The sequence below is a fragment of the Patagioenas fasciata genome, chromosome 5, assembly GCF_037038585.1.
Source record: "Patagioenas fasciata isolate bPatFas1 chromosome 5, bPatFas1.hap1, whole genome shotgun sequence".
In the NCBI taxonomy this organism is placed as follows: Eukaryota; Metazoa; Chordata; class Aves; order Columbiformes; family Columbidae; genus Patagioenas; species Patagioenas fasciata.
The window spans coordinates 30,909,532-30,934,829 of NC_092524.1; the positions used below are offsets into that span (position 1 = coordinate 30,909,532).

At 39.4% G+C, this 25,298-nt stretch overlaps 1 protein-coding gene across 2 annotated transcripts in view; it reads right to left on the reverse strand.

Moving 5' to 3' along the window:
* Positions 1–25,298, reverse strand: part of SPTBN5 (spectrin beta, non-erythrocytic 5) — a 103,935-nt gene that overhangs the window by 45,560 nt on the left and 33,077 nt on the right. For both annotated transcript variants that reach the window (XM_071809212.1, XM_071809211.1), the window contains exons 27-36: positions 24,623–24,823; positions 23,341–23,457; positions 22,598–22,761; positions 20,731–20,863; positions 19,766–19,911; positions 18,918–19,032; positions 16,867–16,977; positions 15,536–15,715; positions 11,370–11,573; positions 10,023–10,172 (exon numbers count right to left, since the gene is read on the reverse strand). In XM_071809212.1, the coding sequence (XP_071665313.1) occupies positions 10,023–10,172; positions 11,370–11,573; positions 15,536–15,715; positions 16,867–16,977; positions 18,918–19,032; positions 19,766–19,911; positions 20,731–20,863; positions 22,598–22,761; positions 23,341–23,457; positions 24,623–24,823 (1,521 nt within the window). The remainder of the gene's footprint in view (positions 1–10,022; positions 10,173–11,369; positions 11,574–15,535; positions 15,716–16,866; positions 16,978–18,917; positions 19,033–19,765; positions 19,912–20,730; positions 20,864–22,597; positions 22,762–23,340; positions 23,458–24,622; positions 24,824–25,298) is intronic.

Below are 25,298 nucleotides of genomic sequence, written 5' to 3' on the forward strand. Positions count from 1 at the left end.
TGATACAGTGTGAAAGAATTAAGAGGCAGGAAAGAAACAGAATAGAATCAGTGAAATAACACAACTGCTCATAGTTTCAGAAGAGGGCTGGTAAAGAACAGAAGTAAATCTGTGCCTTAAAACCATAGATGTGCACATGAAAAATAACATCTGGAGAGACCTCTCATGCTTTGAAAAACATTAAAGTTCTGTAGTGGTCTGACAGGGTGGTTTTTAGCAGAGAGAAAATATATTCTTCAGCAGTTACTTGAGAAAATGAGCAATGTTCATTGTCTGGACAGAAGTATTGGATGACCCAAGGCATATTCTGAAGGAGAGACTTCCCAGGCAAGTGTTACATGCATGGGCATCCACACCTATTTGTCAGAGTCAGAGTGTACCAACAGGCTCTGGTAGCCCTGAACATCCCCAGGACAGCCCCCCTTCTCCCACCCGGGGGTCCCTCTGAGGCTCAGCCCTGGTCCCAGCTCTGTCCAAGCTGTTTTGGGGGATGTCTGAGCTCTACCCTCATCTTCCTGGAGAGACCCCAGATTTCAGTCATTACCTCACTTTGTCACTTTGATCTCCAGCTGGTCAATGGACCTTGTTACTGCTGCCACCACTTGGCCCTCTTCGGCAGCTGTAGCTAAGAAGACTGACAGACAGACTTGGCTTGACTTTCTGGTTCCCGTTTTTTTTTGGGCGGGTGGGGGGGGGAGTTAATGAAAGGAATAATTTGCATATACAGAAAAATGCACAGAAGAATATAATACCAAGGCCAGATGTTCAAACTGCTCTATATTAATCCACGCCGAGCATCAGAAGAGATTCTGTCATTCAAACTTTAATCCTTTGATCTATCCTTCTCATCAAGTGTATGGAATTATGACAGGTTTTTTTTGTTTTGTTGTGTTGGGTTTTTTGTTTGGTTGTTTTGTTTTGGTTTTTTTAGAGTGTTTTTGGGTTTGGTTTGCTCTTGTGGAGAAAGATCTCCACATGTGTGGGCTCCAGGTCTGTATACTCTAATGCTTTGTTAAACTACTTATAATTACCCTCCATATTTACACTGCCATTACTAACACTGAAATAAAAAGTTATCAGCTGAATCTAATTTCTGTTCAGGGTACACAAACTGTAGACCCACATGCTGCATCTGTGTTTTGGTGTTTTAAATGCTACTTTTAAAACATTGTAGCTTTTTTGTCATATTTTGTGGATTATCTACCTTTTTTGGTCAAAAAAGATTTACCTGAGGAAACAGAAAATTCACATAATTTTCCACGTTTCACTCCAGGACCTGTATTTAGTAATTGTTAGCAGTGAAACTGCAAACTCTGTGATACCTGAAGAAATGTTCAGCCATTAGTTCTTGTCCTCATACATCTGTGGTGGAATAAAGAGGTAAGGGACATCTACCGGTAAAGATGGTTACTTTCTTTATAAGAAGAGACCAGAGATTATCTGAGAGCAGGGGTGTGGGACGGTGAGTCACAAGCAGCTGCCACTGGAGTGCTCAGCGCTTTCCTCTCACTGAAAATCACTGCACACAAATAACACCGAGCATCCAAAGCCCCATCCCTTCAGCTCTAACAGCAGTGCAAAAAAGTCCTCCTGACTTCTGAAAGCTTTGGACCAGGTACTCTAGGTAGAAGGCCGTGCAAATACTCTGGGGAACCCAGGTGAGAAAGAAAAGTGGTGCACAAAAAGAAAATGGATGTAAAAGCAAAGAAAATGGATGTAAAAGCAAACTGGCTGTGCACATGACAGGAGAGGCGATGGCAATGTGCTTAGAAGAAAGCAGCACTGATAGCACTAACAGCGTTACTTGGAGAACTGGTGAGGTAAAAACTTCCCATTTGTCTTTTAAGCAGAAATCTTATGACAACAATTGCTAGAATCAGAACTGCAACTTTTTTTTTTCATTTAAGCATTTGTTACAACAATCTGAAAGCAGAATGGAAACTGGCTCCCACACCACAATGCTGGCCTGAGGCCAATTACATCACTTTAGGGCATATTTTTAGACAGGTCCCCAAATTCCTGCTTTAGCAGACGTGTTGATTTCAAATACAAACCACTGCACGGCCCCCCTCACGTAACCTGAAGGGTGACCCACAGCACACAGCAGGTATAAGCTTTATTTCAAGTTTGTTTCTGTTACGAATCATGGCTCATTATCAGGAATTTAATGCTTAGCCACAAAAAGAAACAAAGCCTTGACCACTCACTATGTAATGCACATGAAGACTTACAAAGATGCCTAAAACCACAAAATGGACTTGGCCCTTTTTGAGATTTGCAATAGAGCATGTAACAAATAGCCAAGTTATTAACAATACAAAGCACAGAAACAGAGGTTTTAACCCTACTTAACTGGAGTTTTTTGCTATTCCTGAGCTCATTGCATATTTTTAACCACACTGTCACAAGACCTCTTGCATACAAGTTAATGCAGAACTAAATGCAAAGTCCAGTTAAAAAAAAGGTTCAAATTTTTTGTCCAGATAGGTAACAACAAGGTTTGATTTGACTGACTTCTGATAAAAGTAAATACAAAAAAGAATTAATGAAAAAAAATTAAATTTGTGTTAGCAAAGTAAATAAATGTGCTTAATACCGTGATTATATAAGTTTCACAAATAAGTTGTATTATGCTTGATTACAGTAAAATGAAAGGTATCATACCAGAAGTGGAATAAAACACAGTAGTTTATAAAAAAAAATACATACACCTTTTTACCATACTGAAATTACCGTATTATTAGCCCTTGACCTCACAATCTAGATACAAAATTCATATTTTAAATGTATTTAAAATTTCCTTTCCCCTCCCAGTGCATACTCTCTCATTGGCATAAGAATATAATTATCTGGTATTGGAAATGTATATGGGAAAAACACAGAAGTCAGTGTTTTTTTTTTTCCCATAACTGCTATGATCCCTTCCTCCCACCTATCCCCTCCTTCTTCAAAATTTGCAATCTTGACCCTTATCCTTTAAGTATTAGACCAGAATCCTATGCTCGTACATCATCATCATCATCATAAAGTGTTTACTTATGAAACATTTGTCTGAAGGCAGACTAAATTTCTCTTAAATTCCTCATAGTTTCTCTGCTAGAAACTTTGCTATGATATCCAAATTTGAGATGCTATGGAGACTAAATTCCCTTCATGTCCCTCAGGGAAGGGTGGGACCTCTCTTCTTCTAACGCGAAGAAAAAAGTTATTTCTTCCCACTTAAATACTTTGGGTTTTGAAAACAAGTATTACTTTTAAAAGTCACAAAACCAGGAATTAAACATCTAGAAATCTAGCATAATCTGACAAGTAAGAAAATGAAGACAGCGAAACAGAAAAATATAAGAAAAACTACACTGAGGATTTGTCCTAGGTCCCAGACAGACGAGCAGAGAAGAAAAGCAGTTCTTGGCTCTGAAGTTTTGAACCTTCCAAGTGCCGAGCACTATGGCCCAATTATGCGAAATCTGCAAGCACATGCATAGCACTGAGCATGTCATGATGACAAGAATACTCTAAAAGTTAAAACACTTGTTAAGTGCTTGATCAGATTAGAGTGCTCAGCTTCATTCAGGATGGATCAAGCTGTAGCTGCAGCCTTGGTGACAGCAGAACACAAATAGCTTTCTGATTGTCCCATAAGTCATCTCTAGGGAGTGGGAATATGGCAAGAAGCATATATAAAGAAATCCATGTGGCTTGATTAACACAAAACAACTCTTTGCAAATGTTCCTAGAATGGAATGGAAATCTTCACCACTCTCCTCCCAGATCCAAAGGGCGTAATGTTGACAGCGATAGATGGACACCATGCACTCTCTGTGTCCCCATGAGTTGAAGACATGGTGTGAGCTGGTATGTTTGTCAAAAGGTTGTCAGGGCACACACTTTTTAGAGCGCATGTTTCCTGGCAAGTTCTTAAGCCAGATCTTGCCCAATGGCTAGAAAGCAATCCTGAGCAGCAAATTGGATTCACTGATAAGGAGAGGCCAGGCCCAATCTCCATGGGGTGAAAGGGTGGACCATCAATATCTGAATCATGTGTTTTGGTAAAGATTGTTGGACTTGGACTCCTTCTAAATTCTCTTACCACCTGGATAGGCATAGCAGTCCAAGGGGTGGCAAGTATCAGGGTGATTTTGGAAACCTTGTGGTGTGCAGGTGTTACACCATCACATGGAGTCTTCCTAAACTCTGGACTAGATGAAGGGTGGTTCTGAAAGACAATCAGTTCTGGATTTAAATCCTTGCTTGCGACCTCATTCCCAGTAGCTGGATTTTCTCTTCTAGTCAGCACAGCTGGCGACAGCCATATATCTCTGGAGACAGTTTGCTGGGGCAGGCCAGGATACTTAGAGGAAGTCACATGAAATCTTGTGATTTGGAGGGCTGGAGACCCACCTGAAGGGAAGCCTTGTTTTGCTTTCTGGGATCCTGCTGGAAGATCAGCTGGAGTTTCAGGCACCTTCTCTAATTGTGGCACGAGCAGACTTGAATAAGCACGACTGCTTCCAGGAGAATCTGCTTGAAAAGGCTTTATCATCAAGCTGCAAGTTGAAATGTAAAGCTTCATTGTAGCATGGAGGTCTGGCATTTGGACATTGCACTGGCTACAGCCAGAATCACAATGTTCCAGGGATGCATGTAGATTTTTGCTGTGGAGTGTAGAAACAGCTGGAATAGCAGACAGATCAATGTCTAGGCGTGAAGTCCAGCTTGGTGGAGCTTTGCAGTGACGGACATCAGAGGGCAAAGATACAGCAAGCTTCAAGGTGTCATTTTTTTCAGGAGAAATGTGATGAACAATTTTTTCTCTTTTGGAATATTTCTTGCCAGATGAAGATGTGGACTGAGTGCCAGAACCCCCATACCCATGGCCTCGAGTGTCCCTTGGAGGACTGGAACACCTGGATGTCTCATCAGAAGGACTGACACAGTGATCAGCACTCCTGAAACATTTCCTCCGGTCTGTGTGTGCCAGAACAACATCTAGCCTTGAGCAGTAAGCTCCAGATGACACACTGTTTGGTGGTGAGCTGGCAGTTCCTGGAGCTAGCTCTGCAACCGATTGACCGGTGGGAGGATGCCACGCTGATGCTGGCATCTTTTGAAAAGGCCTGTCCTGCACAGCAGATTCAAACAGAGGAGGTGGGCTCATTCTGCTGGAAGACAGCATCACTTCCATGGTGGAGACATAGGTTGCGGATGAAAGTTTGCAGTGATGGTCCCTGCATGACATTCTGAAGCGTAGTCCTTAACAATGTAAAAATCAAAGCCACAGAAGCTTGCCTTTCCCCTTGTTTTTAAAACCAATTCCTAATCCTTTTTCCTTTGGCACTGGAAATTTCCATTCTTCCTCTGAAGCGAAGGAATGAGGGATGAATAAACATTCTCCAGGAAAAAAATTATAAACTGAAAAAATCCACATTCAAAATAGAAACGCACAGCTCTTCTAATACTGCTACCACCGCCTGTCACGTCTGCAAAGTGATATGAGTGTGGGATGGGCAGGAAGATAAATTACGGAGCATGAGGCTCTGCTCCCTGAGTGTTCTGACAGTGAGACTGCAGACAGAGTAGGAGGGAGCCAAAAACGCCCGCCAGAGACAGCCTGCGAACTCACTGTTATTTCATCTGTGAAAAAGAGGAAAGCAGCTAACCTGAGCAATGCATCTGCTGCCGTGAAAAGGTTAAAATGAAGCCGAGTGTACTGGCCACTGCTTCTGCTCAAAACAAAAATGATTTTTTTCTTCCTTCTCTTTTTCAGCTGTTGCTTGTCTGCACTCCAAATGGCAAGATCTCAGTTTGCAGGTCTTAAAAGAGTTTCTGACAAGAGTTCCATGCAATGGCACACAGCTGAATTAAAAATTTTTAAAAATTAACAAGGTAGATATTTGCCTAATTTTTTCCATATATGATCTATTTTCTTTAGCATAGAGCAATCCTAGACTAAATTCTGCAGAAACTCTTCAAAGGTTTAAGTAACTTGGATGTAATATAAGATGCTGGCATAAAGTCAAACCTGCCACACTGGCACAGACAGCGAATGAGAGAGCAGCTCCCAGTAGCAGTTCTTAGTTTAAAACACTCCTCTGTTGCCTTCTTCCCTCCCCTGTCCCATATTTTGCAGATGTGCAAAGCAAAATGCACATGACTGAGCTTTGCCTCGAACACTAGTCAGAAGAAACACAAAGGGTGGAGAGATTGCTTATATTTGTTTGCCTGATAGGAATATTTTTTGAATATGTGTGTGCTTTTGTCCCTTCTGAAAGCAGCAAATGACAATATTCCCATTGGGAAAGTGGTTTGGGCGTCTTCAATTGATGTCTTAGCTGAATACTTTTTGAAAATGCACTTGGAAAGGCTGCTTTCTTACTCTCCTGCCTGTCTCCCCAGGGAGCAGAGTCTGCATCACTGTGCAGCCACATTTTAACTCTATATAGTAGTAACAGAGCTCCATGCAAAAGGAATAGATTCCTCTTCCAATTGTTCTTCAAAAGCAGAGAAGTAAAATACAAATTGTGACTAAGGAATCTCAGTTCACTGTCAAATTGTATATACTGATCCATAAGGCAGATGGTGGCAGCTGCAAAAGACAGCTTTGCAGTTGCTGCTATTTCTCCCTCATTTAGATGGAAGTCCTGCAGCACAGGAATAACTCATTTAAAAATTATCACATTTAGAGGTGAGAAAACAAAAGCAGTGGGGGATATTCTGGGAATACAGGAATTACAGCTGTAGAGGACTGAGAACAATGTTACCATTTCTATTCAGGGCCAGGCTGACACACTGAATATTAATGAAGGACCAGAATCCAGTAAGAAGGTAAATTTCTTCCTGTTCTTCCATGAACAGCAGCAAATGAGCCTCTTCTTGCAATTATCTGCTTTCTTTATTGATTTAATGCCATAAATTCTTCAAAGGTACAGTTTATTTTATATAGAAACATAGCTTAAATCTGCATCATTCTGTATTTATACTCACTGTGGACTGACACTGCTCTGGACATTGAGGTGACTGCCAACATCTCAAGGTGTCAAATCAGTAAAACTGACTTAGAGAAAGCAAAATATGATCTAAAATGAGCAGGCAGCAGAGAAATTTGTGAAGTACACCTGAGATGTGCTTTCACTGATACTCTTTAGCTCTGAGGAAAGCTGACGTTCCCGGGCAGCTTGCCTTTTCTACACTGCACTTTTGCTCAGTGTCAGCTGTGGGTTAAATCCAAGATGACAAGAATGGACAACACAGGAGTGAGTCACCATGATGGAGGAAAGCTAATAGTTCCTGAAAGTAAAGCTGTTGACAGCATTTGCTTAATTGGTGCACTCAGAGTAGAAAGAGTTGAAATTCATCCTGAATGCTCACAGCTCGTTGAAGATCTGTTTGTTTGCATCCTTGGATATGAACAAATTCAGTGTCCCTTCTTCCCAGCTAACAGTGCTTATACATTTTCTGGATTAAATGTGAGCACTAATCCATAACAGCCTTTTCTAGGCATTATGGTAGCTTAGTGATGGTATGGCCTATGTCAGTGATACAGAAGACATATGGCTGACTGCGATATCCAAATGACCAATTTAGAAATCCATGGTGGCCTGTAACCTCCTTGGTAGGCTGCAGATAGATAATTGGGCACTAACTACAATATCAGAGACATTTGTCTATATGGTCACACCATGGTGACCTACTTTTCTATTTTATAACTGTAACTCTGTAAGCATGCAACTGTAATTCTTCACATGCTAATCTTTTGAGTATTAAGTATAAGCAAAAATGAGAAAGAAAAACATTTATGAACCTTCTTTCCATAGCTAGAGGGTTCTTTTCAACTTAAAAAAAAAAAAAAATCAGATGCAGAGGGTAGTGAAAGGACAATAAGAGCATATGATGACTGTGGCTTCCTCTCTCTCTGTGCCTGCATGGACAAGACCAGCTTGTCATTACATCCCTCTGCTTATTTCTTTGTCTTTCTCTCTGACCATAAAATGCCATCTGTGTGAAGGGGGGGTGGGAGGAACAGCCAAGTATCCACACCTCACTGTTCCACTTTCTGAACACTCACAGTGAGAACAACTGAATACCAGGCTCCTTAAAAGGTCATAGGGAAAATACTACAAGAAAAAAATTCTGATAACAGAACTGCACTTCATGGTCTTCAAGGTCACAGCCGTCATTCTCAGGCTTTGTTTTGACTGAAGAAACCAATGGTAGAGACAAGTGCTGCAGTTGATGCTACCAAGAGAATTTACCCTGTCTGTGATGAATAGCCACCCCCATTTTGTGGCAGTACAGTTTACCTGTACAGAATGTGCTGGGGGCATCCTGAAATTGCTAGGTGCAAACCCTTCCCTGTAAGTGTGATATAGTCTTCTGCAACCATGACTCATGGCTCAGGGGCAAGAAGAAACACTAGCCTGTAATAGCTTCCTACATATTTACCTCTGAGGTACATACAGTAAAGCAGATGCTGTAGTCACAGTGTTTCTGCATGTTGGCTGATCTCCATCTCATGCAAAGAGAAAGAATACAAAATTTCGTAGAGTTTACATTTTCCTTGATGACACTCCTCATGCAGGAGCTTAGAAATGATGTATCACTGCCGGGTAGGGACTTGAGGTAGATATAAGGTGAATTGTGTCATTTACTGATTAAACAACAAATACAATTTTATAACAGGCACAATTATGTAATATTTTACTCCAGAAACCTGAACCTAGCTAAAACTCTCTGGGTTTCATGTTTCAGCACAAACTCAGAATGCAGGCCATACTTGCCAAGGGTGCCAGTTGTAGGGAGTTATGAAGATATGCATTTCCTTCAAGGAATGAGTAGCAGAAGGCTCCAAGCTCATGATTCCCAAAAGGTTAAGTATCACTGCATGGCACAGCTCAGGGTCATTTTTCCGAAGATTTAGTGCCAGTGGCAAAGCACTGGTGGAAAACAGAGCTCAACACAGACAAAGGGCCATTATGTTATGCTGACAGTGGTCTTGGAGAATTAAGAATTATTTTTCCTTAATGAGAAATGACCCAGAGGTACAACCTTCTTCAGTTTTGCTTCAACCCTTCAGTTTGGCAACCTTCAACTCTGCATGCCAAGTCTCAGCCCAGTTACAGCAATCGATCAATCTAAGAAATAACACAGAATGACTGGAAAAGACTTCTGAATTCTGCAGTTTTGTAATAGCAAATGTCAGACCTCAAGCTGGAACCTTTTTAAGTAGTTCCACAAATCCAGGAAAATGCAAGAAAGACAAAAGATAATTTAATATTGGTGGGAAAAAAAATGTATTTCAAGGGCTGTAAAATGATAACAAGAACATTATTCTGTCACTTTGCATCAATTATCAGCCCTTTCTTTTTATGAAAGAGTTTTTTCACTTGCTCATCTTTCTCTACTGCATCAAACAGAAACTAATATTCCTTACAATCTAATTCTTTCATAGTTGTTCTCCACGCTGCTACCAACTCCCTTGCAGAACTAAGAGATCAGTTCCTTTTTCTGCATTAATTCACATGGCCAACATTCATTTACCACTAGTGGCCTTTCCCTAGCACTAACCCTCAGCCTGGGGTGAGGTTACCAGCAACACCTGCAAAGTAATTCAAGCCCTCTTTACAATTTCCGTTGTCTCTGAAGTCAACAAAACAATTTGCCAGTGATTAAGCAGCTGGTATTCTGCAATCTGTTTGTAAAGCTGACTAATACTGGAAGTTGTCTCCCTCTTCTGATGTGACTCTCATCTATCAGCTCTTATGTTTATTTGCAATGAATTATCTTCCAGGCAAGGATCATGTTTTTGTTTCTGGTTCTGCATTTAAGCCCCATAAGAAAGGGGGGTCTTGTACATTGCTACAGTCTCCAAGTGATTCCACAATAAAACAATAAAAAGAGTTTCTTGTATATACACAGACCCAAGGATCTTAAACTGTAGGTGAACAGTAGTGGCCCTTCAAGTTTGGAAGAGTTCAAATGCTTGAAGAGCTTAACTGCTTATATCAAGTTTATAATTCACATACCTCCTGTGAATGCAGGAGCATGTCCAGGTGATCCCAGTCCTTGTAGAACATTTGTTCTTTGTGTATTTTCTCCAGCCACTCCTTCTTCTGTTTCCATTCAGTGTATACATTTTCCTTCTCTTCCAACAGAGCCTGTAGCTTCTGCTGAATCTGAACACAATTTCCAATGAGAAACTCATGTCGGTCTTTATACCCCATTGACCAGGGTAAGGTGGGAGGACAAAGGCTTAAGTGAAGTGGTGGATAAGCCCCTTAAATTTCAACAAAATTATCAAACAAAAAAGTAGAACAAATTCTAGCACTTATATTTGGGCACAGAAATAATCAGAGGTGCCTCATTTCAGGAATGGAGGAGTGCTTCTTAGAGCATACACAGCAGTCCAAACCAAGAGCAAAGAAAGATAACTTTTTCTCATGTGTACCTTCTAGAATCCAATCCTAATTTCCCATTATCTTTAGTCATAGCAATGCAATTACAGCACTTAAAATTGGGATGGGATAGATACTTAGATAAGTTATCAACATAGCATATTCTCCTAATCAGTGAATACATTCCTCAGTGTTAGACTTCATGTAATGTCAGCTTCCAAACTCTGTGTATATATCCACAGGTCTTCTATAAATATTTTTTTTCTACATTTTAATACTGGCAAAAGGCTTTACAGTCAAGAAGATTTCTAGTTACTATAGTAATACATTGCAATATTCAACAAATGGGAGAATAATTTGCATGAACTCTGCAGTTTGCTAAAGGTATTCAAGAGACATGGTAATGGATTGTCAGGGGAGAAATAAACCAGTAGGTACTAGAAAAGAAATAATGCTGTGAGAATCTTAGAGGCTATTTCTCTTGAGTAAATTGCCATTTTGATTTTCATCTTCCATTTCTGGGGAGTTAAATATACCAGCATAATTTATTACTATAGAAAATGCTTTAATCTTTAAACTTTCTCATATGTTTGAATGTTTTCATTCTTTGGTTGATACGCTCTTATCCAGCCTTGTCTGGTATGGTGAAACATAGTACTTGTGTGAAAACCCAGTTCAGAAAGTGGGTACAATTATTTCCATTGCTCAGAACATAGTGAACTTCTTGAACAAGCCCAGCTTTGCTGCAGTGGGCCCTCAGGAGATGCTGACACTCATCTACTGCTGAGGTAGGAAATGGAACAGATGTTTTCATGCCCAAGCTAGGTAACACAGAGGCAAATGTAGGTCATGCATTTGGACATGTGTAAGTGTAAACATGCATTTGTATATCTACAGCACAATATGGTATAGAATTATAGTTACACTGATGTTGAGTAGCTGAATGTGAATGACTGAGCTCAAATAAGTTTCAATTACCTCTTTTGGTTCTATTTCCTTATCTTGCAAGAGTGACTGTCCTAGCTGTACGACATTATTATATTTCTCTTCTCGTGCTTCAATCTCTGCCAGTAGCTGTTGATGCTGGGTAAGTCTCAGGCTGCTAGTAGATATGTCCCGAATAGTCTCCTTGGCTCTCATTTCCCTTATTATTTCTGCTGTCCATGAGAAATAGTCCCATACCTGGAAGCCAAGAAAACGCGAAAGTTTGGGTTGGAACTCAAGCTTGGGTTATCAGACGGGGAAATCGCAGGCTAACTGCTTAACTTCAAGTGAATAATGGGCAGTAAAATCACAGATAAGAAAGAAAATACTGTGTTAGGGCTTAGAGTACTTGAATTTTAACAAGGGTGGAAAACATGACTGCAGGAATTTCTACATACTGTGTTAAATCATACATGCTTTGTAGTATCATAATCATAATCAAAGTGTGTCATATCACATCAATGACAACATGATATCATTTATTGCCCTTTAGTCCATAATTCCTTAAATTTTTTCTAGTGTTATTCCGTCATAGGGGATAAAATAATATTACCCTATTTTTCTGTGACTGACCTTTCACTAATACAGGTCTATTAGAAACTTGAGTCTTACACATATTCTAAAATGAGGGTGAGAATTTTCAGGTGAAAACCAAATGAGCTTACTCTAATAGAGGTAGAAACAAGGTAAATCATAGGTCAGAAAAAATTGCTTAAGCAGATCAGGTATACAGTTTCAGCACCTAGTTTGTGGAACTATATGACTGAGATTTGCACAGAAACACAATTCTGGAAGGAACAAGAATGTAATGCAAGATTACTTTCAAGTTCTGATGAACCTATAAACATATTTACAATAACTTAAAAATGTCTGTATCATTCAGCTGAGGCAATTATGAGCAAGAAAATTCTTAAACAAATCTCAGTGTCACTTTCTGATTGTGACTGAAGAACCTTGTACAAGTAAAAATGATTTGACATCTTCTGTATGTCTTCTGCACTTGATTCTGCACCTTCACCAGTCCACTTAATTTAGGCATCTCATTTGAATCTCTAATAGGTGTTGTGCTCTTATGTGTTAGTTGGTAAAAAATAGGACTGCAAGGGACTGCACCAGGGATTATATGGGATGATTAATTAAGTTTTGTTATAGTTTGTGTTTTCATTAGTTGGTTTAATTCTGAGGTGGTAAATGGTCTTTTAGTCTTTAAGTGTATTTTAAAAGACTGCTATGTTTAGATAAGTGCTGAAGAAAAATGCTCTTTTACTGCAAAGAACTAGAAATTTTCTCTAGTGGAAGGTTGTTTGCTTTTCTGCTGAAGGGAACTATGTCATGGAAATAGCTTATTTCCTGTTCCATTTTACCCATGGATTTTTATCCCTATCATCAAAATTTTGGACAGGTCAAAGCTGGCTTGTGAACCATCCAGACCGGAAAAATATTTTCAGAAAAGCACCACAAAATTGAAACTGGTCCTCAGAGTTTAGGCTTTAAAGTCAAGATAGATACTCTTTTCTTAAAATCAGTGAACACAGCTACTAAATGACTCTTTAAAAGGACTATAGTCCTTTTAAAGGGGCCCATGTAATGTATGTGTGTTGATGTCATTTTGATTTGCAAAACTAATTCACACACAGCTGGAGGTCACTGTAGACACTGACATTGCACTTGTCACTGCAAATATCTAAGACACCATGAGATTTTAAGCTAAGCATCAGGAAAAAAAAAAACAACAAACATAAATCTCAGGATATTTAATGCAATGGAACAATCAAGAGCCAATAAGAGGTTACTGGACTACCACTGTCGGCAACATTTAAGGACAGACTAGCTATCAGTCTGCAGGAAACACCTAAATAGAGCCTTACTGAGGTCATGCAGAACCCAGTGCAAACTTCAGGACAAGAACCTCAAGCCATTCAGAAATACTTTCAGTCTATGTTTAAATTCCTCTTCCTTGACAAAGTTTCTTGGAAGATTTGGAGCCCTCTGCTGTTACTGTGTGTTGTCAGTTAAGGCCAGCCCTGCTATTTAATCAGACAAAAATCATACTTGATGAGATGCAAGGAAATACACTAGATGATTGCACAGAATTCTCATTTCATGGAAAGGCTGATTTGTTTACGTTTCACTTCTTTATCCGTGTATAATTTCATAATGAAAAAGCCCAATGGACTGCATATGAAAAATATTAATGAAAAATGTACACTGAACAGCTGTGACTAACATTATGTTTGTAGACTTCTTAGTATGGCTGAAAGAGGAAAGGGAGCAAAGTTGCATCTTTGCACCCAGCAATTTGGGGGATGTTCTGCAGCAAAGCTGCTCTAATCTACCCTAGATGTCCTGAGATTCTTACGGTCATTAGTGATGACTGTATAACCCTGCTTTGTCCCATCTGGGCCCGAAGATGAGCTTACTGAATTTGCAGAACCAGCCCTTTGCTTTTTTGGGAATTATTGTCAGGAAAGGAGGTGAAAATTGAGGATACTACTTGCCATCAGATTGACATCAAAGAGACAGGGAGATGCCTGAGGTATAGTCCTATCTAGGCATGCCACTGAGAATACAGTCACCTGGCTTTGTGATTTTGTTTTATGATGTTAAGAAAGCACCCTAAAAACTATGTAGCCCGCTCTATTAAGCACTGACGGATTTATACATTTTTAAGATGGTCACTGCCTGTAAATTTACCAATACAGATGAAAGGACACACTGTCAGAGTAAGAAGTCGGCTATAGAATTGCCATTCAGGTCATAGGATGCATCACAGAGTTCAAACAAAACTCAAACCAAAGGTATTTTGTATGACTCTAGCAATAAAAAGAAAAAAAGCACCACCAACATTTTCTATCTGAAGTCAATAATTAAATTTATGACATAAGTTATGAAACAAATCAATAACAAAGTAACCTCTGAGTATGTTTTAATGGATAAAACCATTAAGATCCACCTGCTGATGAAGATTCCCCCAGGCTGAAGACTTACAGAATCTAACAAAAGTGAGAAGAATACATATTAGAAGAAATTTGCTTTCTTCTTACTATCATCCCCAGAGCACTGTCAGAAAGACAGTGGACAAAGGAACCTTTCACCTACCACATTAGTACAGGCATTCTAATTTTCCTTAAGTCAAATTCTAATTAATTTTATTTCCCCTTCAACAGTTCTGCACAAGATAATGAATTTTTAACAGTTACAAAATAAACCAACCAAACCATCAAAAAAACTAAAGTACCATAAACATCCTTTATCTCTAGCTGTACAATATATTTTGGTCTTGATCCCAGCTCACAACTTGAAGACAAATTTGCGGGAGGGTTTTTTTCCAGGTGAGCATACCCTGGATATTCTCTGCTTCCCAGCAAACACAGAAACAGAATGTGCACTATCTGTCAGAGGTATCTTTAACTGACGCCTGGAACAGTTCAAGAATATGAAGAATGTAAAGGTATTCTAGAAATCTACATTATCAACTTTCTTCATGAAAGAACGGGCACCGTTGCTGTTTTAGTACCTCTAATGCACTACTTGCAACAGTGATCTAGTGATTTGCGGTGGTGTAGCTTAGGTGCCTTCACTGAGACTACTGACGTTTGCAAAGCATTCTGTGGCAAATCACAGCTCAGTGACCTACTGAGTTCTTTGGAGAGAAAACTATTGTGCATTGCAGATGATGACTTTATGCTGACATATGCATGCCACTGTGTTTAAGCAACTTGAGAGGTTACTACAAAGACCAGAGAGTTCTATTTGATACATTCAATAAAGTTAACTGGGGGTTATTACATCCCCTGAGAGAACAAACTTTCACACATTATAAATGGGAGTTTAACACCTATTTTAATCACTCTTACTCAGTGAGAACTGCAGAGTCCTTGAAAAGACTACTGCTACTCCTGAGAAGTGATGACCATTTCTGACAACTAGCAATTATCTCATACACAGTTGGATACAAGCTTCCCTTCCTGCAGAAGGTGAAAGATCCTTATCCTCTAATGCCTTTCTAAATAGCTACAAGCACTTAAGTACTTGACTAATAACACATCACCTGCAGCCTTTCACATCAACCTTTGCAGCTTGGAAGTACACCTGTGATTCACATACACTGAAGGTGACTTTCCCCTGTGTACCAATGGACAGAAGGCAGAAGTGCTTACATGTGCCTGAAACTCGTAAAGCTTGTATGCTTGTTCCAGAAGTTTCTTGCGCAGTCCCACTTTAGACTTCAAGGCCTTCCAGTTGGTCACTATTGCCTGCTGCTTTGCTTTCAGGTCTTCCACTTGCTTCTTTGAGCAATAGGTCAGTACATGATCTGTAGAGTGAATCAGCTCCTGCAGCTATACAGAAGGATGAAAGAATAGTGTAGGACAGAGAGAATCAGAGATTCAGCAAATATCAGAAAAAATTATGATTAATTGTCCATGCAACTACACTTCGAGCAACATTTTCTGACCCAATTTTTCTCATGCTAAACAAAAGCTTCCCTAATTTCAGTTTTATGGAATAACAGTGACATCCAGTGTTTGCTACGGCTCATCACAACAGTGATTTTTCAAATAGGCAGGCAGATTTTGTTTCTCTTTTTTACTATACCATTTATTACATGAGTAATGCGAAGAATAGCTAACCATACCATGTTTTCCCCAGTCACCATATAGATTAACTATTACTACATTCACTTCATGTGTACCTCATGCTCTTTTACCTTAAAAAGTAACAATAATTTAGTGGGATCAATTCTAGTGTTATCTGCCACAAGGACAACATATGAGGCCACTGATAAGTGTTACTGCGATACCTACTTCAATAATTTCAATATAGCACACGTTGTGTTAACTATACCATTAGATTTACTAAACAATGGGAAAACTCTTACTAGTTTAATTGTTCTAGTTGAAGCTAAGCAAATCTATATACAAGGAAGCTTTCTAAAAGACAGATGTTCTCATGAGCCGAAGCTTTTCACAAGTTTGTATAATGAGCCCTATCCTTCTATCTCACAGTCCAATTCCTACCCCTATAAACTTGTTGAAAATTTCACATTGTTTCCCCATCCTTCCTTCTGTAGACCTCTATAGACAATCAATGCATTTTGTGTTAAATGGATATTCAGTTTCTCTGCACATAAAATAGATTCTTGATTTCTCCTTGTAATCACCTTGAACACTTTGAAGAAGGTGTTAAACATATCATAAGGCCTGACACCATCATACATTTCAAACAGTGACCAAAAATATCATTATTAATAACTTCAATAGTCAGCAGTCCTTATCTCTTTTATTTGTAAGGTTTTAAATGACCTACTTTATCACTGCCATCAGACATTAAACATATTGAAAAGAGCAGAAGACTAAGGAAGTCCTTAGAGATTTCCAGGCTTTCACAAAAACCCTGAATAATTTGATTCACCATACAAAATTATTACTCTGATTGTCTTGGAAACTTGAAATTTGGCTACACATTAAAGACCACAAATTGCTTTCATCACCTGCTGCTCATTCCCAGAGAGCTCATGTTCCAGGGCCACATGGTTCCGGAGCTGGGTTTGCACGCCTCTCATGTCCTTAGCAACATCATCTGGAATACTTTTGGACTTCTCCTAGAAAGAAGAAATCAGAGAAAGCTTTGTTTCTTTCTACTTCCAAGCAAAGCACACTACAAGCCTACTTTAGTCATTGTGTATAGTGCAACTCATGCTACACAGTTAAGGACATCCTGGGTTACTCAACTATAATAGGAAGCCAGGAAAATCTATCCTAGTACATCTGTCCTAATATCTCACTTGTAAGTATCTTAGTGATTAAGTTATCCAACTGGACTGTGAGAGATAAAGGTTCAAGTCTTTCCTTGATCAGATAATATAAGAGAATATCTTACAGGCTTAGAGTTGGGAATCAATCTTGAAGAGCTACTGCAGTGACATACAGAGAATTCTTGAAGTAACTTTAACAACCAACAGTATCAGGCTAGTCTTTGGGATACACGTGGTCTGTATGTGAACCATCTTTCATATAGAAGTTTGGTTATACACGCTCAGGAAAGATTACTGTAAAGATGTGAGAAATGGAGAAACCATCACGTGAAAGCAGACTTAAATATCTGTTCAGCTCAACAAAGGTTCTGAGGGGATTTGTTACACAGACATACACTGGGAACAGAGCAAGTAAAAAGAGGATAACACCGTTGCTAGAATAAAATTATTAGAAACTTGCTTCAGGTCAGTTTATGTGAAAATTAGAACATTTCCAACCATTCGAGAAGTGTATTTATGTAACATTCACAGGCTGGTTTGCGGTACCAACAATGCATCTTGGTAGGATGCTGTAAAGGGACATGGATGTTGAAGTTACCTATGCTATGATGGCATTGGAATTGGTGATTTAAACAACATCTTCTAGCACTACATTCCTATAAGAAATGTCTTTCGCTGGTAGACATCTGACCAAGGTACACAGGAAGGGATGGTCAAGATGACAGAATTGCTCTCCCACTCAGTAGTGAAGCTTGTTAACAATATGCAATGCAGGAAGTGTGTATTGGTTGCCTGGACCAAAGTGCTGGTCTGTGAAGTGTTTCTGAACTATCATTTGTCACTGCCACAGAATTAACTAATTCATTATTGAAGTTAAATACACATCAGGTTCTGAAAACCCCAGCTGGTATTCAGTGAAATATTGTGATGTTTGATTTTCCATTTATGACAGGGTAAGAAAACAGGAATAACATAGTTGAATAGGGCAGCCTCTGCCAGCACAAGCAAGTAGAAAATCTGCTGCACGTAACCTAACAAAGCCCTGTTGCCCTGTGAATAGTGGAAGCTCTATTGGATCGCCATCTCCTGTACAGATCTGCGTTAGGGAAACCACACCTGTCATTACAGCAAGGATGTGGATTCACAGAATCACAGAATCATTCTTCATGAAATTCTTCAGAATTCTCAGATAAAACAGAAGGCTGAAGATTTTCATTGGGACTTCTCCTCCCAGTTTTCACACTGGGACTGCTTGTAATTATTGCCAGTACTGGGCACTAAATGAGAGGAAAAGATTTTTGGCTCAGCTTTTTGCATCAGGTCACATGATTGCCTGACAACCTTAGAGACTAACGGTCACTGTAATCCAGACAAATGCCTTTTTCACATTACAGTTATTTCTTCAGTGCATAAAGCTACAATGGTGTACAAAGAACTACTACCCTGAGGTGGTAAAGTTTCTTAGGCCTGATGACTACACACAACATTACTATATGCATTGTATTGTGAGACAACTTGGTTCAAGCCCTGGTCTTCTAGCTTATCTCACAGATCAGCAACTCCAGCTGCACCTGTTTTTGCCAGTGCTTCATATAAGGTGACCAGTCAGGTGTCTAAGGATTAACCAGGATTATTTTCTCTTTTTTAACACTCTGAGTAATCAAACAGGTTCCTTACTGGGAATTTTTTTAAAGTCAGCAGTAAGCACGCTGAGAAACATAAGAATACTCTACATATTAAACTGAAATGAAGTTGGCACTATATGAGACTTTCTCATTATTTTTTACCTCAATATGGGCCAGAGCATCTGTCAGATCTTGGTAACACTTGTGAATCACCTCAGCATCTCTCAGCCGCTCACCTCGTAACCTGGTAATTTCCAACAGCTCCTCCCAGGAATTTCTAGAAGGGAGGATGGGGAAAAGAACCATGAAAAACATTCATATTAGGAGTAAAGGAGATGAACAGTCTGAAGAAAGACTGAAAACAAGACCTCCTTGTACTTTATTTTTCATTCCTGGCATTAAATTCTGTTGGACCGATTCTCTGAGCAGCAGCATGTCTCTCACCCTCCTCTGTTCATGACCTCCTGTCTCTTAAGTCACTTAATTAGATGGTCCTATATAAGGGTGCCCCTCTCCAATATGTTTTTCAGGTTTTGTATGCAGGACTTGGAGGACTGAGTCAGATGCTACTATTCCTTCATGCTTCTCTTTTGGGTCACTTTGGACTGATGCCAAACAGACGAAGTTCAGAACATCCTACTGTTCTGCAAAGCAGCCATGGGATTCACACTTGAAAATCAGAAGCAATAAAGAAGCAACTAAACTCCTAGCCTTTCAGTTAGATGATCCTGTTTCAAAGGGCAAAGGAAGTTCACTCACCCCTTACTTGTAAGGCACCTCTGACGCAATTTGCAAGAAGCCAAATCAGCAAGCAGATAATGTCTGCCTTACAGTAGTCTATTTTTAAATGGGGCATGGCAGCAGCTCTGTATCAGTGAGCAAACCACATATTTTGCAATTAGAGAATTTGGAAGGACAGGCCTTATCCTTTTCTAATTCCTTCTCACTTCCTCCTCCTCAAGAGCAAATTGAAAGGACAAAGTGTTACAGAGCTAACACAAGTCTCCTACCTTAGTTCTTTCTGCTTCTGCCGTATTTCCCGAGACTCGAAATGCCCACAGTTCAGCAAGTTGTCTGCCAGCTGCTGGCAAGCCACAACTCTTTTCCCAGCTGTTTCCAACTGGTGTTGGAATGTGTCATATTTGGAACGAAGTTGCTTTTGAAGGAAAAAAACAACAATAACAACAAAAAAGGAAAAAAAAAAAAAAAAATTGAGTGCTCTCTTTTCCCAAACATACCTGCAGAGCTATCAGAGTGCAGTCTAAAGGCAGGTAATAAGCTGACCATATTTGGAGATGGAGAAACTGCAGAGAATGACTGGATTTTACCTCTAAAGACCTTGAGGAGCTACAAACTATTAGCAAAACATGGGGTTTGTGATGTGAATGGGAGGCAGGAACATTACCAGGGAGAGAAACAAACATTCAAGGTACAATATGTTTTCACTTCATTAATGCAAATGTGTTTTCAGTACTATAACTGGATAAAGTAGTCCAATTTTAAGATTTATGAGACAAGATATTTTGAAATAAATCGTAAAAATTAGGATTCCGAATGGCTATTGATTTTTAGCAGGCTGACATTAGTTTAGTTTCTGTGCCAAATGAAGACATATAGCTGTAGATATCCATACATCAGCGTTTGTGATGAAAAAAAAACCTTCATGGACACCACACTGAAATATTGTTATTAAAAATTGAAAGGAGTTGCTCTCTGAAGGCGTAGACATTTTACCATGCAGTTTTTTCACGCAGCTCAGTCCCCATGGTAACAAGATGTGTTAGGCAATGCTGCCTGTCTGTTGTGATGAGTCAGTCCTTCCCACCCACTCTTCACCCTTTTCCCATCTCCCAGTTATTTATACTTACTTCTTGCTTTCAAGGACTTCTAAGCTTTCAAGGACAACCTTAGAATCTTTTTACAGTCTCACTACTTACAGTTTGGTTCATTTTTGATTGGTTCCTCAAAAACTCACCAAGACATGTTCATAATCATTTCCATAGTCTTCAGAGCTGGCTGCTTGTTTCTTCTGAGTGATCCAGTCTTGCAGATCTTCATATTCTCGTAGAAACTCATGCAAGACAAGAGTCTCATCCAGCTTCTTCCCTCTGTTGCGGAAAGGAGACAAGATAATACAATTAGACCAAGGGAATATAAGACGAGGGCAATCAGTAACTTTCTTCTTAGTAATCCTCCAGACCTCCCACCATCAAAACTGATTCTTTTTAAGGAAAGAGCTCACTTAATTTCTCAAGAATGGAACTATGTTTGTAGGATGACAGCTGTCAGCCTATCAGACTCATTATCTGAGTTTCCCAGAAAAGCACTGTGCCTAGCTGAGCTCACTCCTTTTTAGGTTTTTTGGTGGCTTTTGTTTGTATGTTTGTTGGTTTTGTTTGGTTGGTTGGGGTTTTGTGGAAGGGTGTGGTATGTTGTGTGTGTGGTTTGTTGTTGTTTTGGTTGGTTGGTTACTTCTTCTTCCCATGAGAATACTTCTCATTTTTTTCCAGATCTGTCCTGATTTGTCTTTCTAAAGATAACTGTAGTACTTATGAAGATAAGAATGAAATATTTCTAACTGAGGATGGTGCACTAGAAAGGCAAATACCACAAAAGTCATTTGATGCAATTCTGCTTATATTGCCTGTTCAGCAAAATTTATGCAATCTGATGCATACTTCTGATTGTCCAGATTATCACATAATACAGACTGACATGTTTCAGGCCTTCCACAGAAAACAAAATACGCGTTTTCCATCCGCTAACAGTGCCTGGCCATTGTGCAAATATTCCAGGAAAGAAGACCCTGACTTTCCTGTTTGAATCACAAATGCTAATCACAAGAAATGAAACCTGCTGAGAGAGCCTAGCCCAGCCCGCTAAGGAGAATGCAGACTGGAGGTACAAACCAGAAGACCAATAGGAAACCATGAAGCTCAGGTTAACATTCAGCATGTATGAACACAAAACATTTCTGTGTTCAACACATGGAAACTTTCTGATATTTCTAGATTGAGTATTTATTTTTCTGAACTTCTCATTCACAGTATTTTCTATCGATGTCTTTTTTAATTATAAAAATGAATAAAAACAAAAAGTAAAATATCAGCATTTCCTCTAGGCTTAATTACTCTAGTATTCAGATTCATTTGTTATTCTTCTTGTAGAGCCCTGTTACTTTTCCAAATGGAATTTTTTTTTTTTCTGGAGGAAAAACCTAAAAGGTTCAGACATTTGTTTCTTCCAGACAACAAACAAGAAGTGTTAAAAACCCCTGTATAATAGCAAACTGTCCTGTTGTAAACATCTTACTGTAACAATAACAGAAAGGAAGTGAAATGAAAAGTAGATGACTCATTCAAGAATAAAACCCTTACTATACTAGCACAGCCACTGGGCATAAAGTTCAGTGAAACTCTAACTGTCTCCCTTCTGCTACGTAATGAATTAATCAATTTTCAAGCAACGTTAAGGAAGTATTTTAAAAAACAATTTTTTCTTTTGATAGCAGATCCCAAATATCACAAAGGCAAGTCAGAATCCAGCATCTCATATCACTTTACAGGAGAATGATGAAAGGTAAAGAGGAAATTTGGGGGCTGCAAATCCTTTCTATGTAGCAAAACTCCCGGAATAAAATGTAGAGTTCTTGCTTAGCAATAATGAAAAGGTAATATGTGCACAGAATTCTAATATAAAACCAGCTATTTCCTAAATACAGTTGAAAAAGAGGAGATAATGGATATAATCTAAATTCCAGTGAGCTAACTAGAGAGATACTTTATTGACTTAAGTGGACTTTGACTCAAACCTAGGATACAAGGGGCAGTTCTACTCTATACCTTTTTGTTGCTAGTTTCTGCAGCTCCTGGAGTCTTGAATTAACTTGTTCCTTTGGTGCATCCACCTCGATAGACTGGATGGAGCCGGCAAGAGGAAGAGTTTGGGCACTTTCACTCAGTTCTTTCATGAAATTTTGGTAAATGGCAATCTCATGCTCCAGCGCCTGGCAGAGAAAAGAGTGGAATGAGTGCCAGTTGTCTAAGAGATCCACTGTTTGAACTTCTGCACCAGCCTATGGTGTAGTCATTGAGACATTGAAAGAGAAGAAAAGCTTTCTGCAAGCATGTGACATTTCCAAGACTTGATCATTTTAGATGATTTCCTAGCAATATTTTTTTGAAAAAAAAAAATGCACATAAATTAAAACAAATCAGGTGGATAAAGAAAATTAGAAATTCCTGATGCAGAGGCAGAAAAAAAGTATTCTTGAAATAATACTCTATATTTGCTTCTAGGAAAGACTAAGAAATATGGCTTCTGCGTGCATCTGTTGAGACTGAAAAGCAGATATCAGATCAGAAAGATAAGATGAGAATATTCACCACTCTTCTTTTTCCCTCAAACTACATATTTTCCAGCTATATTAGTAAGTTGTATTGATTTTTTTTCTGGCAGTCCATGCACATGTAGACATACATCAATGCAAAATATCTTTTGATGGCTAGACACTTAAGTACCATTTTTACAATCCCAGACAGGCCAGAAGATCAGGACAGTGTAGAGAACTTAAGCAGAGAAATACCTTATGTTTCTTGAGGAGTTTCAGTGTTCCATCTTCATCCTTACCATAGTCCTTGCTTGTCACAAGTGGATATTTTTCTGCTATCCAAGCCTCCAGGTCTGAAGTATTCATCAAAAACTATCAGTTAAAGAGAAAGCCAATTAGTTTCTACGTAACTTTCAAAATACTTTGACCTAATAAACTCCAAATGGAGGGTGTATTGTAAGATTTACTGTGATATTTTATTAAATAATAAATCAAGAATATTTAAACCCAAGAACTACTATTTCACATGCTTGTTCTGTCAAATCATACAAAGGTGTGAAGGAGGCCACAGATGGAAGACTTCAGAGCAGGATAACTAAGGTCTTCTCTAGGCATCAAAGCTGTGGCAGTAAGTTTCAAGTTGTCTCACTTTTCTTTCTTCACATTACTATCCTTACTTGACTCGAACTTATTCACTAATGGGAGGGGCTAACTGTATAATACCAGTGTGATATTTCTCCTCCTTCCTGAGAAGTTCAAATAATCCTATAAGAATCAAGCTTCATAAAGCCTATAGTATGGACAGCTGTTTTTATAGATGGTGGAAAGAAGAGCCAGACGATCACATTCCTCAGGGAACATACTTTAGGTGGACCTGTGAACTCTGTGCAAATGCTGTTTGTATCTACAAGACTACATGTGTTATCTGAATATCTACACTCCCTTGTGACCCACTGGTGACGTAAAAATTGAATTACGAAGATAAATATTAGCATACTTTTTTTTTTTTTTTTTAACAGGCTAAACATAAAGGTCCAGTATCCTGTTGAAAATAATAGGGCCAAAAATTTTATCTGAGAGTGAAAGTGTCATCAGTTTCTCAGTACCATTTTGTTCCCAGGACCACTGTTGCCTAACATGCAAAGATTGGATGGCACAAGACATCTCTTCTCTTCTGATTTCCTTGTCGTAATTATCCAGTACGAAGGGCCAGTTCAGAATCCATTGCATTACGTAAGTCAAAGCCTGAGGCTGCATTAAGATATTGAGGAAGAAGATACTACTAGGAGAAATGTTTGTTCTACTCACAACCGTAACGGATGGGTACAGAGTCCAAAGCAAACCTCTAGAGCAGAAGCTTGATGCTGGGAGCTGCATTCAGCTTTGCAGCCCAGCCCTCCACTTCCAGAAGCCTGGCCTCACACGACCGAAATGAATACTAGTACCCAGCAACGCTGTTCCGTTATTCACTTTAAAATTTGGTCCTCCTGTTTGTCTGAAGAAGCTACTGTGTAACCACTTTACTGTTAATTTGTACCTCCTGGAAGCCAACTGAGTGTTGCAGCTGCTTCAACCTTTCCTCACAGGCCTTCTCCAAGCCCTGCCAGGCAGTCACAAGCTCCTGGCATTTGTCGCTTATTTTCTGAGCTGATGGGTGCTGGCCTACAACCATTGTCTTTCCTTTATCCAGGACCCGCTGGACTTGCTGTTTATGGGCATTCACTTCTGCCTGCAGTTCCTGAAAATTAAATAAAAGAAAAAATAGGAATAAAGGAAGGGTATGTGAGGACAAAGAAATTTCCTGCGCTCCTAGTCCTAAGCAAAACTGGCAGCTGATGAAGATGGGCAGAGTATAGCTGCTGGACACAAAAGACTATCTTGTTTCTACAACAGCCGCAGCCTCAGATACTGGTCCCAGCCCCACTTGTATAATGCTCTGCTCTTTGTGCTGCCTTGAGGAAGGGGATAATAGTCTATAAGGTGGTAACAGGCATGCCTGAACTTCCCTACACCCTCAGTATTACTCACCAGAGTCCTTGGCCTGGTTCTAACCCACTTCTCCTTACTATGCACCTGTCCTCTCCCCTGCCCAGGAGCTAGGAAGGTTTGGGGAATGGACAAGAGATGAGACACAAAGCTGGGGGAGGCGGATTCAGAAAAGAGTGTTGAGCTGCTGATGGGAAAATAAAATATCCCAGAAGCTGAATGAGCTG